The sequence below is a fragment of the Drosophila sechellia genome, chromosome 3R (genome assembly GCF_004382195.2).
Source record: "Drosophila sechellia strain sech25 chromosome 3R, ASM438219v1, whole genome shotgun sequence".
NCBI lineage: Eukaryota > Metazoa > Arthropoda > Insecta > Diptera > Drosophilidae > Drosophila > Drosophila sechellia.
In genome coordinates, this window is record NC_045952.1 from 20,330,434 (window position 1) to 20,348,328 (window position 17,895).

At 46.8% G+C, this 17,895-nt stretch overlaps 5 protein-coding genes across 6 annotated transcripts; all 5 read left to right on the forward strand.

The window, feature by feature from the left end:
• Positions 1–152: 152 nt before the first annotated feature.
• Positions 153–3,804, forward strand: LOC6607326 (aminopeptidase N). Its single transcript, XM_002032063.2, has 5 exons — positions 153–733; positions 1,034–1,189; positions 1,329–2,042; positions 2,212–3,439; positions 3,506–3,804. Exons 1-5 carry the CDS (start codon positions 168–170, stop codon positions 3,740–3,742), a joined length of 2,901 nt encoding a protein of 966 aa, XP_002032099.2. The 5' UTR covers positions 153–167; the 3' UTR covers positions 3,743–3,804.
• A 1,076-nt stretch (positions 3,805–4,880) lies between these two features.
• Positions 4,881–8,182, forward strand: LOC6607327 (aminopeptidase N). Its single transcript, XM_002032064.2, has 4 exons — positions 4,881–5,596; positions 5,836–6,313; positions 6,372–6,610; positions 6,671–8,182. Exons 1-4 carry the CDS (start codon positions 4,902–4,904, stop codon positions 8,115–8,117), a joined length of 2,859 nt encoding a protein of 952 aa, XP_002032100.1. The 5' UTR covers positions 4,881–4,901; the 3' UTR covers positions 8,118–8,182.
• Positions 8,183–9,294: 1,112 nt separating this feature from the next.
• LOC6607328 (membrane alanyl aminopeptidase) lies at positions 9,295–12,758 on the forward strand. Its single transcript, XM_002032065.2, has 5 exons — positions 9,295–9,394; positions 9,543–10,239; positions 10,396–11,112; positions 11,172–12,287; positions 12,346–12,758. Exons 2-5 carry the CDS (start codon positions 9,551–9,553, stop codon positions 12,644–12,646), a joined length of 2,823 nt encoding a protein of 940 aa, XP_002032101.1. The 5' UTR covers positions 9,295–9,394; positions 9,543–9,550; the 3' UTR covers positions 12,647–12,758.
• Positions 12,759–13,701: 943 nt separating this feature from the next.
• LOC6607329 (aminopeptidase Ey) lies at positions 13,702–16,934 on the forward strand. Of its 2 annotated transcripts, XM_002032066.2 has the most exons (6): positions 13,702–14,336; positions 14,404–14,700; positions 14,793–14,979; positions 15,024–15,271; positions 15,395–16,513; positions 16,572–16,934. In XM_002032066.2, exons 1-6 carry the CDS (start codon positions 13,714–13,716, stop codon positions 16,870–16,872), a joined length of 2,775 nt encoding a protein of 924 aa, XP_002032102.1. In that variant the 5' UTR covers positions 13,702–13,713; the 3' UTR covers positions 16,873–16,934. The 2 variants fall into 2 exon arrangements, with proteins under 2 accessions (XP_002032102.1, XP_032578553.1); XM_032722662.1 differs by lacking the exons at positions 13,702–14,336; positions 14,404–14,700 and having other exon boundaries at positions 14,891–14,979; positions 15,034–15,271.
• Positions 16,935–17,033: 99 nt separating this feature from the next.
• Positions 17,034–17,859, forward strand: LOC6607330 (bursicon). Its single transcript, XM_002032067.2, has 3 exons — positions 17,034–17,251; positions 17,310–17,434; positions 17,495–17,859. The coding sequence occupies exons 1-3, from the start codon at positions 17,122–17,124 to the stop codon at positions 17,759–17,761; spliced, it is 522 nt and encodes a 173-aa protein (XP_002032103.1). The 5' UTR covers positions 17,034–17,121; the 3' UTR covers positions 17,762–17,859.
• Positions 17,860–17,895: the final 36 nt, after the last annotated feature.

A 17,895-nucleotide genomic window follows, 5' to 3' on the forward strand; every position in this document is an offset into this window, starting at 1 on the left:
ATCTTTATGCCTGCTCCCACATAAGATGCACTGCCGGTTTTATCGAGAATTGCGCAACAATCTTTATGGCGATCGATGTTGAGGATTAGATATGACCAAGTTCCTAAAAAAGCCGTGGCCAAGCGGCGGCCGCTCAATAACAAAGTGTCTTTCACCGGGCAGCCAACATGGCACGGTGGCTGCTTAACTCGTTTTCGCTGATCCTGCTCCTAGCAGTGGGCAGCCTGCAGGCGCGCCTGATCCTTCCCTTATCCCCGGACGATGGACCAAGGGACCAAGGGACGATGGAGACCAAGGGAGCAGACCTCTTTGCCGCTCCCCGCGTGGATGATAATAGTGCCGGCAATTACCGACTGCCGAATACAACGGAACCGGAGTCCTACAATGTGGAACTTTGGACCAATGTCCATAATGGCGATACCCAATTCACTGGCACCGTCAATATCGATATCCGGGTGTTGAGCGAGACATCGAATATTACGCTTCACTACCGCCAGACGTCGAATTTTGAAGCCACAATTATCAGCCGGGATGGTGCCACGCCCACTGCAATTCCACTCACTGTTACCCCAGAGTTGCAGCGCGAATTCCTCGTCCTTACGCGGACCACCGCTGGTGAGGCATTTGGAGCCAACACCAACTGGACCATCACGATCAACTACACTGGCATCCACCGATCTGATATGGGCGGTTTCTACATCTCCAGCTATACAGACGATGATGGCAAGCAGCAGTAAGTGGAGCTTTTAAGAAAATTATAATTATTTACAAGCAAAGCTTTATCCCAAATAGAATATTATATTTGGTTAGACTTTTAATGGATTAGGGAATAAATTTCAAAAGTACAAAATCTTATCGTGCTATTAATAACAAATGTACCTGATTGAGTACTTGCGGCTAGTTTCATTTCTTATCAAGGGACACAATTTAGCTTATCTTTATAATCTGTTATTAGTACGATAATACGCGCTTGTCAAATAAAGATTAATTATCGGTTTAACTGAGACGCAATGCATATTACAATTTCTTTCAGCTTCCTGGCCACCACGCAATTCGAGAGCACAAACGCCCGTCACGCGTTTCCCTGTTACGATGAGCCTGCCCGTAGAGCCAACTTTACGATTACCATCCACCATGATCCTTCCTACACTGCCATCAGCAATATGCCGGTAAACACCGCTGCCAGCAGGTATGATATATGAAAATATCTACAAGCATAGAGGAAACATTACTCATTCGCAGTGTTGACAATGCTAGATACATTTGCAATCGATACATTTCATATAAGTCGATACACATGTTAACTTACTCACGGTTTCGCCTTCCAGCTCGGGTGTCACTGCTTTCCAGACGACGCCTAAGATGTCCACCTACCTGGTGGCCTTCATCGTCTCCGATTTTGAGTCCACCACCGGGGAACTGAATGGCATCCGCCAGCGGGTTTTCTCGCGCAAGGGAAAGCAGGATCAGCAGGAATGGGCCCTTTGGTCCGGATTGGTTGTGGAGTCCAGTCTGGCTAGCTACTTTGGTGTTCCCTTCGCACTGCCCAAGCTGGATCAAGCTGGCATACCGGACTTCTCTGCCGGAGCCATGGAGAACTGGGGTCTGGCCACCTACCGTGAGCGGTACATGTGGTGGAACAAGCAGAACTCCACGATCAACCTGAAGACGAACATTGCCAATATCATTGGACACGAGTACGCGCACATGTGGTTCGGCGATCTGGTATCCGTCAAATGGTGGACCTATCTGTGGCTCAAGGAGGGCTTTGCTACCCTCTTCTCGTACGAATCGAACGATATCGCTTTCCCACTGTGGGACACCTATCAGATCTTCCACGTAAGCGACTACAACAGCGCTCTGATTAACGACGCCCTGGCCTCGGCCGTTCCCATGACGCACTACGTCCAGACCCCAACGGAGATCTCCAACCGATACAACACCTTCTCGTACGCCAAGCCCGCCAGTGTTCTGTACATGTTCAAGAACGCCTGGACGGACAAGGTATTCCGCACTGGATTGAACAAATACCTGACTAAGAAGTGAGTACCCAGCATTACTTAAATGACCTTTTGTATAAATGTATGAATATAGAATTTTGAGTAATCAAAAGTTCTGAAATATTTTAAGAATTATGATATACTCGTACATACTGGGCTTAGAAGCCCTCATTTTAATTTGAACACATTGTTATTATCTTTTTTCACTCAGCAAATATACTTCCTGCGACGAATGGGATCTATTTGCATCCTTCCAGGAGTCGGCCGACGAATTGGGCTTTAAGCTGCCCGCCAGTGTGGACGACATCTTCAGCAGCTGGTCCCACCAGGCTGGTTATCCCCTTCTCACAGTGACCCGTAATTACAATGCCGGCACTATAACGATCACCCAGAAGCGTTACGTGGCGAACAAAACTGATACAAATACCGCAACCTGGTATGTGCCACTGAACTTTGCCACTGCCAACAAGTACGATTACCGTGACACGAGTGCCACACATTACTTGCTTAATGTGACGGAGACCGTGATCTCGGATGTCGAGGCTTCCAGCGATGACTGGATACTTGTGAATATCCAGAATTCCGGCTACTATCGCACCCTGTACGATACGCAGAACTATGGTCTAATTACGGCAGCTCTGAAGTCCCAGCCCTGGAGGTTCCATCCTCGTAACAGGGCACAACTGCTGTACGATACGTACATTTTTGTCAGCACCGATCGCCTGAGCCACAGCATCCTGCTGGAGCTGCTGGGTTACCTGACGAATGAGCAGCAGTATGCTCCTTGGTCCACTGCCAACACTATTCTGACCGTCTACGATCGTTACTTGCGTGGCGATGATTTGTACTACCACTTCCAAAATTTCGTGAGGCTCCTGATCGATCCCATCTTCGAACAAATCGGTGTAAACGAGATTCCCGGCGAGCACTATCTGAACAACTATCTGCGCATCGTGCTGGTCAGCTTGGCCTGCCAGGTGGGATCCAACGATTGCTATAACCAGTCGGCCAAGAAATTATCCGAGTACCTATACAATGGCACTGCCATTGAGGCCACTCTAAAGACTCAAGCCTACTGTGCGGGTCTACGATCGACTACCAATGACATCTATAGCAGAGTGCAGTCAGATTTGCTTAGTTCCTCAGACTCCACAGATCGCAGCCTGTTCATCTCCTCGTTGGGCTGCTCTGGAAGTACGAGCCAGCTGCTAGATTTCTTGAGACTTTCCCTGGACACCGCCAATAGTTTGAGCTACTCGGAGCGCACTTCCCTGCTGAACTCGGCCTATTCCCGCAGTGAAATCGGTCTTACCGCTACCTTGGATTTCCTGGAGACCAACTGGGAGGCATATGCCAAGCTTTCGGACTCTGCAAAGCCCCTGGATGCTGCCCTGCGTGGCATTGCCACCTATGTGGTCAGTGAGAAGCAAAAGACGAGGGTATGTTTTTTTAAATATATAATTCAAAGCAAACTTTTAATTTACAATTTATTAATTATTTGACAGCTTAACGCTTTGGTGGATGTTGTGAAGGCTGAAGGACCGAGTTATATCAATGATGATCTGAGCACCACCATTGACTCCAGAATCACATTCAACTTCGCTTGGTTGGAAGTTAATCGTGATCCAGTGCTCAACTGGATCGAGGATTCCTTTAGGGAGAACGGCAGTCCCTCTCTGACCTCATCCATCACTACAATCCTGGTCAGTGCGATGGCTCTGCTACTGTTCAGGCTATATTAAGATAACTCACGTGGTCAAGTATTAAACATAAATTCAGTAAAGTGACGTAAATCAAAATAAGAGATTGTGTGTTCATCATAGATCGAAAATAGAACTGATTATACTGGGAATTTTCGGGCTGAATGGAGTCCCCTGGTGGGAGAAGTTCAAAGTTCGGCGGTTGGGAAACTGAATTGATCGGTTTATGGCTTGGTTGACACACTTCGCATTGGTCAATCTAATCGCGATTCTGGGAATGGCATTGGCATCGATAAAGCACTGATAGTTGAGCTTAGTACGAAATTCGATTATCAAGTGGATATTTACAATGGCCTGAATGGTTTATGGAGATCACGTGCTCATATCACATTGTGATTGGCAACTTTCAAGAACAGTAAGCCATTTTGTGGTTTTCAATTTCTTAATCAATTTCAATGGTTTTACCATTTATTAGAAGATGTCTGCCTGTTGCATAGTATCGCACATATTGCTTAGTAATTCCCTTTGGATTAAAGGGCCTTTCCTTATCTCAAGAGCGAACTTGAACAGTCTATTATACCATAATACTTAACTAGGCGTGTATATTTCACTTTCATATCAGCACATATGACAAGTACACGAGAACTTCAGTTTCAATTATTATTGTTCGAGATCTTGTTTCGTATAGAAATGATTGCTGTTTTCATTATTAGATAATATGCTGCCATTCCTCTCATTAATATATATATAATAATAATAATATAATTATAAAAGAATGTTTTCTCTCACTTCTAAAAATTATTTAACACTATTACTATATTATTATTATTATTATTAATATATATTAATATATATTATTATATAGAAATGAGAGAAAACATTCTTTTATAATCAGCTAACAATATCAGATCAAGGTCAGTGCACTTGAGACTTTTTAGACTATCTTGAAAAGCCCACACTTATTCGACATTATCTTAGACGTGATTGCTACTAACCCTGCAGAAAATACAAATTCATCAAAGGCTAGTACCATACTTGATTTACTACCCAATGTAGTTTATACCACAGTTCTTTGCTGGTAACGACCATTCTAGGTAACAAGATTGGGGTAATCTTTATGCCTGCTCCCAGATAAGATGCACTGCCTCGCTTAAAAGTGGCTCCCCGGACTTTGGCAGTTTAGTCTTTCCGCGTTTTCGCCATGAGTCGCGTGCAGAACGGCGGCATGTCCGTATTCTTGGTCCTTTTGCTGGCCATTTCCGCCACCCAGGCGGCTGTGGTTCGCCAATATCCGATCCTTGATAGCCTGCAACATCTGGAGAACCCCATGCAGCGATCGGTGGTTCCCTTCGCCGGTGAGGATAACTACCGCCTGCCCAACGATACGATCCCGAGTCATTATGCCGTGTCCTTGAGCACAAATGTGCACACGGGAGACACCGTGTTCAATGGTACCGTGGCCATCACCTTAAGCGTTTTGAGCACCACCACAAAAATTGTGGTCCACGCCCGCCAGCTGGAGAACTTTACAGCCTCCATTATTCAGCAGGGAGTCACTGAAGCCGTGGCCCAGGAATTGACACACGAATATGAAGCAGAGCGCGAGTTTCTTACCTTCAGCAAGACGGGACTAACTTTCCCCGAAGACACCACATGGATTCTGACAATCAACTACCAGGGACATCTGCGAACAGACAACGGAGGATTCTACTTGTCCACATACACGGATGAGGAGGGCAACACCAAGTACCTGGCCACCACCCAGTTCGAGTCCACTGACGCACGGCACGCCTTCCCCTGCTACGATGAACCCTCGAAGAGGGCGGAGTTCACCATCACCATTAAGCACGATCCAAGCTACAATGCCATCAGCAACATGCCAGTGGATACGAGCAGGTTGGTGATTTCGTTACCATAACATAGTTCAATTCAAGTGCATTATTTTTAATTCATTTTGGCTACTCAATTTGGTTAAATTTCATTGGGAAATATGACAGAGTTAAAATCTTTATAATTATAAAAGTATGCCACTGTGTCTTTGTCGTCATAATTGTATGACAAAGATACGGTGTTATCAGTGCTTTACAATCACAAGGTCTTTAGTGGATGCATAAATGAATTGTTATTTTTCATAGCACCTCTGGAGTCACCGTCTTCCAAAAGACTGTGAATATGCCATCCTACCTGGTGGCCTTTATTGTGTCCGAGTTTGTCTTCTCGGAGGGTGAGCTAAATGGCCTGCCACAGCGCGTCTTTTCCCGCAAGGGAACTGAGCATGAGCAGGAGTGGGCTCTGACCACCGGAATGCTGGTGGAGAAGCGTCTTTCCGGCTACTTTGATGTTCCCTTCGCCCTGCCCAAGCTAGATCAGGCTGGTATCCCGGACTTTGCCGCCGGTGCCATGGAGAACTGGGGTCTGGCCACGTACCGTGAGGAGTACTTGTTGTACAACACGGAAAACTCAACCACCAGCACGCAGACCAACATAGCTACCATTGAGGCGCACGAGGATGCCCACATGTGGTTTGGTGATCTGGTGGCCATCGAGTGGTGGAGCTTCCTTTGGCTAAAGGAAGGTTTCGCCACCCTTTTCGAGAACTTGGCTGTGGACTTGGTAGGTTTATTTTCAAAAAACTGTCGGTTATTTATCTACTTTGTATTTTCGATTACAGGCCTATCCCGAGTGGGACATTTTCCAGACCTTCCACGCTGTATCGTACCAGAGCGCTCTGGTGAATGATGCCAGCGCCAATGCCCGTCCCATGAGCCACTTCGTCCAGAAGCCCTCGGAGATTGCCCTGCTCTACGATTCCGTTTCGTATGCTAAGGCCGGATCCGTTCTGGACATGTGGCGGCATGCCCTGACTAACACCGTTTTCCAGCGCGGCCTACACAACTATCTGGTCGACAAGTAGGTTTCAAGTTTTAGAGTCTACAACAATATCTAATATCTAATTCTTATTCTACGCAGTCAATTCACTGCTGCCAATCCCAGCAAGCTTTTCGAGGGCATTGCCAAAGCTGCCGTGGAGGAGAACTATGAAGTGAAAGCAACCGTGGCCGATATGATGGGTAGCTGGACAAACCAGGGAGGAGTTCCCTTACTGACCGTGACTCGTAACTACGAGAACGGAAGCTTCACAGTTAAGCAGTCGGTGTACACCAACGATAAGGATTATACGAATGACAAGTTGTGGTATGTGCCCATTAACTACGCCGAATCGCATAATCCCGACTTCCGCGACACCGAGGCTACTCACTATCTGCTGAACCAATCCGAGATTACCATCAATTCTGGTTTGGACCAGACCAGCTGGTTGATTCTGAACAAGAAATCCACTGGTTACTACCGCGTGCTCTATGATACCCAAAACTATCAACTGATCACCAGCGCATTGACCACCCGTCCCCACAAGATCGATCCCAGGAACCGAGCCCAGTTGATTAACGATTTGTACCGCTTTGCCACTAGTGGCCGTGTGCCCTATGCCACTTTGCTGGAGCTGTTGACCTACTTGCCCCAGGAGAATCAGTACTCTCCCTGGTCCGCTACCAACACAGTGATCACCCTGCTCAACCGCTACCTGAGCGGAGATGCGGATTATGACAACTTCCAGTTCTACGTCCGTGAACTGGTGAGCCTGCAGTTCGACAAGTTCGGAGTGAATGATAACAAAGGTGACCACCATTTGGTGCCATTTACCCGCAATGTGCTGATTAACCTCGCTTGTCTGGCGGGTCTGGAGAACTGTCTGACTGAGACCACGGCCAAGTTGACGGCTCTGGTGGAGAACGGAACTAAGATCGAGCCGAATCTGCAGTCGCAAGTGTACTGCAACGGCCTGAAGCAGGCCGATGACAAAACTTTTGACTTTGTGTTCAACAAGCTGCTGAACTCCACCGATCAGGCCGAGCGTCGTCTTCTGATCTCCGCCCTGGGCTGCTCCCAGAACACTGCCCAGCTGGAGAAGTTCGTGTCCAGCAGCATTGAGCCAGAGGGTTTGAGAGATCAGGAAAGGATCACGGTCCTGAGTCCGGTCTACTCCCGCGGCGAGGTGGGTCTGCTGGTCGCCATTGAGTTCCTGCAGAAGAACTGGGAGAAGTATGGTCAGCTGAATTCCGGCTTTGGTGGCGTTAACCCTCTGTACATCGACATTGTGGGTATTTCCGTCTATACGGTCAACGACAAGCAGAAGGAAGCCCTGCAAGAGTTGGTGGACACTGTCAAGAATTCAGAGTATGTGCCCAGCACCCTGCAGGCTAGCGTGGATAGCAACGTGAATGCAAACTACGCGTGGCTGGCTTCCAACAGGGATCCCCTGATGACCTGGGTCGCCGGATTCCGCAGCGGCAGCTCCGCCCTGAACGCCTCCATTTTGGCAATCCTTGCCTGCCTTCTGGCCGCCAAGCTGTTCTAAAACGTAGATCTTAAGTTAGTTATAGATTTACATCGTGCGCCCAATAAATTCCATTAATTAATTAATACTATTGTTTGCTTTTGCTGGGAATTTACAATTCCCTTCATAGGTTTATGGTCGTGAATTGCCAGATCGAAATGGTCAGATAAGCGTGAGGCTCTCATATCATGGTAAATTTGCTCTTTTGAAACGTAAAAAAAACTCTGTTCTTACGATCACAATGGAGCCATAAATACATGCGTAATCAGCCTTGGCAACTAAATCTATAAGTGTGCACGAAATCTTAGACTTTAGTTTCACAAATGGTCGAATATAATTTATTATTTAGCTGAATGAAAAGATGGCGTTTTTAACTGCAGTTGCAAAGGATTTAAACAAAGACTGAAATTCCTTGAGGAGTTTTTATGACTTTAATAACTCGGTGGATACACTTTTATAATCGGCGGTATTTGCCAATTTAGCACGCTACTTGGGCCGGTGTGCAGATATATTTTGTTGTTTATCATTCTTATGATTGACAAATGTGTTTTTTCAATAGCTTAATAGCCTTCGCTTTAATACTCTAGTATGCCGTCAATTTTTGATTTCATTTGGACACTCATCAATCAATAATAATCATTAAATGCTTAATAGCAGGAAGAGGTTGCTAAAAGAGTACAATATACTTAACATAATGTGGTTCATATGTTGATAAGCCATTTTGCGATAGCGTTAGTTAATCCAGACAAATACAAGGTAAAATGTACGCACCGACAGTTCTTGAGGTGCTCATTAAAAAATTCAGACAAACCTATTCATTTTTGCTTCATTATTTATGAAGTATCTTGTATTCAACCCACATTAGCAACAACTTGGCAGTTAAAAGCTTTTCCCTTGAAAGACTGCAAATCACGCTCGATAAGATTGGGTGCAATGCACCATAAAGTATCAAAGAAGCAGTGCAACGGACAGCAAATGTTATGCCATCGCCTGGCAATCTTCAAAAAATAATGTCAGCTTGGATTGGTAGCCAATGGCGGAGTGTGTAAATCACCGCTACGACTGCTTATCGCTATCGCAGCTTAATCTATAGACTAGGCGAACTTTATCTGGGCCGAAATAAAACGTTAAAGTTTGCAGATAAGCCGCTGATAATGGCAAAGTCGGCAAATGCTTTACATTCACCATATATACCGGGCCCAAAGCCAAAAGTCACTTAGTTTTCGAATCGAATCGCTGGCCGAGTGGCGTGCGAAATACTAATTCTAGTCCAAGGTTCGCGATCGAACCCTTGAAAAGTGAGTTTAATAAGTGCTTATATAAGTGGGGATTGTTCTAGTAAAATAGGAACAATTCTTATAAATTACTGGACACGTACTAGGGATAAAACCTTACTATATATAAATTTTAAGAGATGCGATTTTAATTTGAATTCATTTTGATTAGTACGAAGAATGTTTGCCCCGCGAGTGGCTGTTCTCCTGCTGGCCTGTGTGTCCTTGGCCTCGGCAGGAACTCGGCAACTGTCTGTGGATGTCCAGCCGCCGGCGACGCTCGCCACCGAGCTACAGGAATACCGCCTGGCCGAGCACATCACACCGGTTAACTACAACATTACGCTGCGTCCCTATTTGCTGGAGACCGATCGAAACAAGAGGTTCACCTTCGATGGCGAGGTCTTTATCGAGGTGATTTCCAACCAGGCTACCAACGACATCTATCTGCACTCGAAAAACCTTACATATTCGGTCAGGGAGTACTGGCAAAAGCCAACCACCGGAGTGGCCAATCCTACGGCCATCCAATTTGGTGCCACCAATACAACGAACTATGATACGGATATTGTGAAGCTGACGGCGTCAACTGCTTTGACCGCTAATACGGCATATATTCTGCATTTCGTATACACCGGTCTGATGGAGGACGATATGCACGGTTTCTATCGCAGTTCCTATGTGGACGATAACAATGTTACCAAGTGGCTGGGATCCACCCAGTTCCAGACCCATCACGCTCGTCGCGCCTTCCCCAGCTTCGATGAGCCCCAGTTCAAGGCCACCTTCGATGTCACGCTGAAGCGACACAGGACCTTCAACTCGGCCAGTAACACACGTCTGATTTCATCGATTCCCAGCACTGAAGAGTAAGAACTTCCACCACATTACTGTTAATCTAAAAAGAAATCCGAAATTAATCTGGTAAAGAAATTCAACTATCTAGTGAGCAATTAATCGGTTAACGAGGAAGTAGTTTGTTATTCTTGATCTGATTACTACGTTTTATTTTACCCAATTTTTAGAGGAATTTTCACGGACGTGTACAAGACGACGCCCAAAATGTCCACCTATCTGCTGGCTTTCATCATTTCCGAGTTTGTGCCGCGTAAGGATGACGATTTCGGAGTTTACGCACGTCCCGAGTACTATACTCAGACCCAGTACCCCTACAATGTGGGTATCCAGATTTTGGAGGAGATGGGCAAGTACCTGGACAAGGACTACTACTCTATGGGCAACGAGAAGATGGATATGGCCGCCATTCCGGATTTCTCGGCCGGAGCAATGGAGAACTGGGGTCTGTTGACCTACAGGGAGCGTTCCCTGCTGGTGGACGAGTCTGCGACTACCTTGGCCTCCCGCCAGTCCATTGCCGCCGTGGTGGCTCACGAACAGGCGCACATGTGGTTTGGCGATCTGGTCACCTGCAAGTGGTGGAGCTACACCTGGCTGAACGAGGGATTCGCTCGCTACTTCCAATACTTCGGCACCGCCATGGTCGAGGACAAATGGGAGCTGGAGAAGCAGTTTGTGGTTGACCAGGTGCAGTCGGTCATGGCCATGGACTCGACCAATGCCACCAATCCGCTGAGCGATGAGAACACCTACACGCCCGCCCATCTGAGCCGCATGTTTAACAGCATCTCCTACAACAAGGGAGCCACCTTCATCCGTATGATCAAGCACACCATGGGCGAGCAACAATTCCAGAAGGCCCTGCAGGAATACCTGAAGAAATAGTGAGTAGTGGGGAAACTTTATGTGTGACACGTATTCCAAGGGCTTCTAATGCTTACAGCGAGTATCAGTCGTCTTTGCCTGAATATCTTTTGGGAGCCTGGCAAGCAAATTGGCCCAACTCCAGCTACAATGCCAGCTCCGAGGACATATTCAAAAGCTTCACCGAGCAGGTGGGCTACCCACTAATCAATGTAACTGTTGGCAACGGTCAGGTCAACTTCACGCAGAAGCGTTTCCTGCTGAAGGAGAACGATGGATCCGACTCATCTTTGAAATACTTTGTGCCCATTTCCTACACTACCAGTGAGGTAAATAACTTTTTGAACACCACGCCAAAGTTTATCCTGAAACCCGACGTAACCACGACGGTTCTATTCAACGAAACACCAAAATGGATTGTGGTCAATGTTCAAGGGACCGGATATTACCGTGCCACCTACTCCGACGCCAATTGGCATGCCATCCACCAGGCTCTGATCACAGCCAACTGGGGAGGAATTCACGAGAACAATCGCGCCCAGATCGTGGATGATCTGTTCAATCTGGCCAGGGCTGGATATGTTACGTACAACCTTACCCTGGATGTGATCGAGTATTTGGAGACGGAGATCAACTACATACCCTGGACATCCGCCTTCAACGGCTTCAACTACTTGACCATCCGCCTCGGAAACGACACGTCCGATTTCAATTACTATATCCAGACCCTGACCAACAAGGCCTACAATCAGCTGGGCTTTAGTGAGGCATCGAACGATACAGCCTTGGACATTTACCTGCGCACCAAGATCCTCTCCTGGGCCTGTCGCTATGGCAGCTCCGATTGCATCAGCCAGGCTAAGGGCTACTTCCAATCGCTGGCCACCGTGCCCAAGAACATCCGCTCCACTGTCTACTGCGTGGGTCTGCGTGAAGGTGGTGAGGCCGAGTTCCAGGCTCTGTACAACAAGTTCAAAAACGAGACCGTGGCCACCGAGGAGACCCTGCTGCAGAACTCATTCGGTTGCGTCAAGACCCAGTCTCTGATCGAGAAGGTGTTCGATTTGATCATCAGCGATGAGATTCGCCGACAGGACAAGTCCTCCGTGCTGTCCACTCTCTACACGGAGAACAACGAGAACGTCAGTCCGGTGTTTGCCCTGGTCACTCAGAAATACGAGGCGTTGGCTGAGGCGTAAGTATATCCTATTATTTGGTTTGGCTTGCATTTTATAATTCACTTCTTTCTGCAGCATGGGCGGCTATTCCGCTGTGGCCACTGTGATTTCCAACATCGCCGCCCGTTTCACCACCAATCAGCAGTTGACCGATCTGGAGAACTTCAACAAGGCTAATGGCACAAAGTTCGGCAGCTCGCAGGCCACTTTGACCGCCGCCGAGGCAACCGTTAAGGAGAACTTGCAGTGGGCTACGGCCAAGCTGGGCGTTTTCCGCAGCTATCTGGCCAACTATCGCAGTGGAAGCGCCATGGTCAACGCTTTCAGTGCCCTCAGTCTTCTGATGGTGGCCCTGGTCACCATGCTGCGTAACTAAGCAGGGATTAGCTCCTACCGGAGGCAGGTGCGATCGGGTCACAAGTACTCCTTAGGCCATAAAGTATTTGTACGCAAGAGCACCCAATAAAGTAACACCATTTTGTAGATAAGCCGCTGTTTTATTTTATTATTACTCGTGCTAGCAAAATCGATCATGAAATAGGCTTAAATGACACCCACGGCGACAATTAATTTACAATCTGATTAGCGCCAATATTGCCGGGTGATTCAGTTCGGGATCTTGAGGGAATTTTATTAAACTAGTGTTCAATCGATCACTATTTGGCCATAAATTTATTGAAGGGCAATAAACTATTTTTCTTTTTTAAAGTTTTATCGAAATTTCTGGCGAAAAAGTGTTTTTTTTTTTATTTTTTATTGCATTCTATTAGCCATCAATTGAAGTCTGGCGCCTAATAAATCAATAATCTTTTATTTTAATGCAATTAAAAAAAAGACAGAAAATCGCTGAAATTTAAACTGACCGACATAAGTAATAAATTACTATCTTTATTGCTAGCTCTTTTACAATGTTGTCTTGCAGATATCGATCTTAACACCTATTCTGGCTAACTAAGTTGATTCACTTTTCGTGGAACCCAATTGAAAACATAATCCTTATCGCATCTTATCAATTGTAGTATTCAGTGCCACATTGGACTTTCCACCATAATGGTGAATGGATAGTAGAGGGACTTTTTTAGCGTTTAATCTATACAAAATACTAATAATGGTATGATATTTTAAAGAGAATTTATCTTTTAAAAACAATTTTCAAAACACCAATAGCTTTCCTGACTGAAACTCATTAAGCAGCTGTCGTTGGTAATTTAAATGATAATTGGCATTCCATTTAGCATTTAATAAGTGCCCAATGGCACGCTGATAAGAATATTTCAGTGAGAGAAGTGTGACGACATCTCGAATTATTGTTGAATATGCCGCTATCTAATCATCTGCGACAACACCTGTTTTGCGGGGGGGAACTTTTATTTGATTTTCTGATTTCGGCGATCTACAAGAGTGTGTCCGAATCCAACGCCCAGTATTCGAGCTTCGGTCGCCATGAGCAGTTCGATATTTCGGGCCTTTTGGCTACTTTGTTTACTGCTGATCTGCGTCACGAATGCCGGTGATTATCGGCTGGAAGGTAGCGTCGTACCATCGCACTACAACCTGACCATCGGTGTTTTGCGGAACTCAGCCGAGCCCACTATTTTCGATGGCGAAGTGAGCATTACCTTGCGGGTGGTCGGAACTTTGGAGGTGCAACAAATCATTCTACATGCTGATACGCTCGACATTACGGAATGTTGGCTTTTGGATGCGGCAGGTGCGCAGGTGGAGGCCATCGATATCAGCCGGTTGATTTATGAGGCCGCCACCCAACAGGTGAGAGTTCCGCTGACGCAGGCCGCGCAGCCAGGCAGAAATTATACGCTCGGGTTCAAGTACACCGGGCACATACGAACGGATATGGCCGGCTTCTTCTCCGCCAACTATGTGGAGAGGAATACCAATGTGACCAAATGGCTGGCCCTCACCCAGATGCAGCGCATCAACGCCCGCTTGGTCCTGCCCTGCTTCGATGAGCCCGCCGTGAAGGCCCAGTTCCAACTGCAGATTGTCCGGCCCAACGGGTATCAGTCGATTGCCAACACCAAGCTAAAAGAAACGACAGCTATAAGGTAGATTACACTTTATATAATATAAAATAAATAAGTTGAACTAATCACCGTTTTTCCTTGATTTTAGGCAAGGTCGTTTTGTCGATCACTTCGAGGAGACCCCTGTCATGTCCACATATCTGCTGGCCTTCATGGTGGCCAATTATTCGGCACGTGGAAATGTGAGTGAGTTCGCAGTGCTCACTCGTCCTGAGTTTTATGATAACACAGAGTTCAGCTACCATGTGGGTCAGCAGGTGGTTTCAGCCTATGGGGATTTGTTCCAGAGTCCATATGCTGAACTGGGCAACGATGTGCTGCAGTATGCCAGTTCGCCCAGGTTTCCGCACAACGGCATGGAAAACTGGGGCCTCATCATCTACAGGTGAGTCGCTACAAAAAGTATTGCCAAATATACGTATAAACGAAAGTAAAATATAGAATATAATTTCGTTGCATTTTGTTGTTACTTTAAAGCGATGATGTCCTGATTCAGGAACCTGGATACTCGGATGATTGGTCGGATAAGGAGTTCGCCATACGCATCATCGCCCATGAGACCTCACACATGTGGTTCGGGGATAGCGTGACCTTCTCCTGGTGGAGCTACTTTTGGCTCAATGAGGCCTTTGCCCGCTACTACGAGTACTTCATGGCTCATCAGGTGGGATGCGGATTCGAATATATATTTTAACATAATCGATTCAGCTCTATCCAGAGTATCATTTGGACGAGCAGTTTGTGGTGCGCCAAATGCAGCTGATCTTTGGCACGGATGCCCGGAACGGCACTCAGCCCATGACAAGTCCGGAATCGGAGATCCAAACACCCTCCCAGATTGCCTACAAGTTCAGCGGGATCGCCTATGCCAAAGGAGCTTGCATTGTAAGGATGTGGCGAAATCTAATGGGAGCCCAGAACTTTGACACGGCCATCAGGAGTTACCTGCAGCAATAGTAAGTTAGGTCTATTTTCGATTAGAGGCGAAAACCTTTATCTTGAACGTGTCATAACCAATATTTAGTGAAGAAGTTTTTAATTTTGATAAGGGAATTATACAACTATCATTCTATTTCCAGTCACTTGACCTATACAGTACCATATAACTTATTTTACCATCTCTTCGAGCATTGGCCAAAGAATCAGGATGTGGATCTGGTTGACTTTCTCACCGATTACACAGAGCAGGTTGGCTATCCCATGCTAATTGTGAAGGCTTTACAGGGTAACAAGGTCGTCACTGTGGAGCAGTCGCGATTCCTGCTTAACAAAGACGATGGCAGTAATGCTACACTGAAATACACAGTGCCAATAACTTTCACCACTAATCTGGAACGCGATTTCTACAACCTTACGCCATATAAATACCTACACAAAACAGTTAACGTTCTGTGGCTGGATTTTACCAGTCCAATTGATTGGATTTTATTTAACCTGAGGCAGTCGAACTACCAACGAGTGTTCTATGACGACACTTTAAGGGAAGGTCTTCTGTTGGCCATCACGGCAACGAATCACAGTGGAATACCGGTTGAGAACCGGGCTCAAATTATTGATGACCTCTTCAATTTCGCGCAAGTTCAATATGTGGATTATGCTGATGTATTCAGGTTCCTGGAGTACCTGGCGAAGGAGGTGGAGTATGTGCCCTGGTATGCCGTCTATGAGAACTTGAACACGGTGGCAAAGCGACTGACACCTGAACAGCTGCCCGACTTCCGGATATATCTTTCCAGCATCACAACAGCTGTTTTTGAAAAACTAGGAGTTGCCTGGAGCGCCCAGGATACTCCGCTGGATGTGGCCAATCGCAACAAACTGATCAAATGGCTGTGCAGATACCAGGCCAGCAATTGCAGGCCTAAGGTTAACGTACAGTTCGTAACAGGTCATGAAGTACCATCGCCGGATTACCGGGAAACCTTCTACTGTGCCGCCAGCGGTGCCGATTACAACTCATACACAATGGTGTGGGGTCAGTATTATTTGGAAAATCGGACTAGCGAAAAGAATGTGCTCTGGGCTGCAATCAGCTGCACGAGAGACTACGAAACCCATTACCACAAGATGATCATCTCTGGTACGGAAAGTGTTGAACAAAAGAAAATTGGTATCGCCCGTATGTACGAGGAAAATCCTGACTTGGTTCAGGCAATTTTCGAAATGATTACCGAAAACATTACGGAATTAGCAAATAAGTGAGTTCTTTTACATCATTTGATCATCTGAGAGTGTGGTAACCTTCTCGTTTTTCAGCTTCCAGAGTTGGTCAGCTACGGCCGAGGTGATCAATGACATGGCGGAGTACTTCACCACCCGGGAGCAGCAGCAGTTGCTCAAGGTGTTCTACGACAGCAATCACCAGTTCTTCGGTGAATCGGAAGCGCTGCTCTCCAAGTCCCTGGTCACTGTGGAAAATAACCTTAACTGGGCGCAAACCCATTTGGAAGGCTTGGTAAAATATCTGGCGGACAGAAATGGTAGCTCCTGCCTGGGAGCCACTTCCTTGGTGGTGGTTCTGATGTTAGCAGTGGGTAGCATGTTGGCCTGGCCCTGATTAGCCAATAAGTTGTGAGGGAAATAAAGAGATTGCCGTGGTCATGCGCCGCGGGATAAATGCCCTTTTCGTGTACGCAATTACTAGGCAAAAAGGTCTGGACGGCCCTTGCTTTATTAGGCCATAATTTACGCTGTCGAGCGGCCATTAGAGCGGCATCCGCTGGCCAAGTTGGTCTATAAAAGCCCGCCGGCTGCAAGTGGCGCTTTCCATTCCACGCGAAAGGACACTTGCAGTCGGGCCGACGAGATGCTGCGCCACCTGCTCCGCCACGAGAACAACAAGGTCTTCGTCCTGATCCTGCTCTACTGCGTCCTGGTCAGCATCCTGAAACTCTGCACGGCACAGCCGGATAGCTCTGTGGCCGCCACCGATAATGGTACGGGCATTTGATAATATCATATTATTCGCTCTAAGGGATTCCATTTACTATCCAGATATTACGCATCTTGGCGACGATTGTCAGGTGACGCCCGTCATCCATGTCCTCCAGTATCCTGGATGTGTGCCCAAGCCGATTCCCTCGTTCGCCTGTGTGGGTCGCTGTGCCAGTTATATCCAGGTGGGGTTTGATATACTCCAAATATAAATTAAATTTTGGGTAATAATTTGATAACTTTAGGTTTCGGGCAGTAAGATCTGGCAAATGGAGCGTTCCTGCATGTGCTGCCAGGAGTCTGGTGAGCGGGAGGCAGCCGTCTCGCTATTCTGTCCCAAAGTGAAGCCCGGGGAGCGGAAGTTCAAGAAGGTCCTGACCAAGGCCCCATTGGAGTGTATGTGTCGGCCATGCACTTCCATCGAGGAGTCTGGCATCATACCACAGGAAATTGCCGGCTATTCGGACGAGGGTCCACTCAACAATCACTTCCGGCGCATCGCTCTGCAATAGATCCCCCCATCAGTTTAGCACTCATACCCATGCCCATTTGCTCATTCAAATAAATTAGAATTGCCGTTTCTGCTTGTACACAGTGAAAAATGTGCCTCTGAAAGCTCCTGCCAGTGAAAGGAAAATATTAGCAG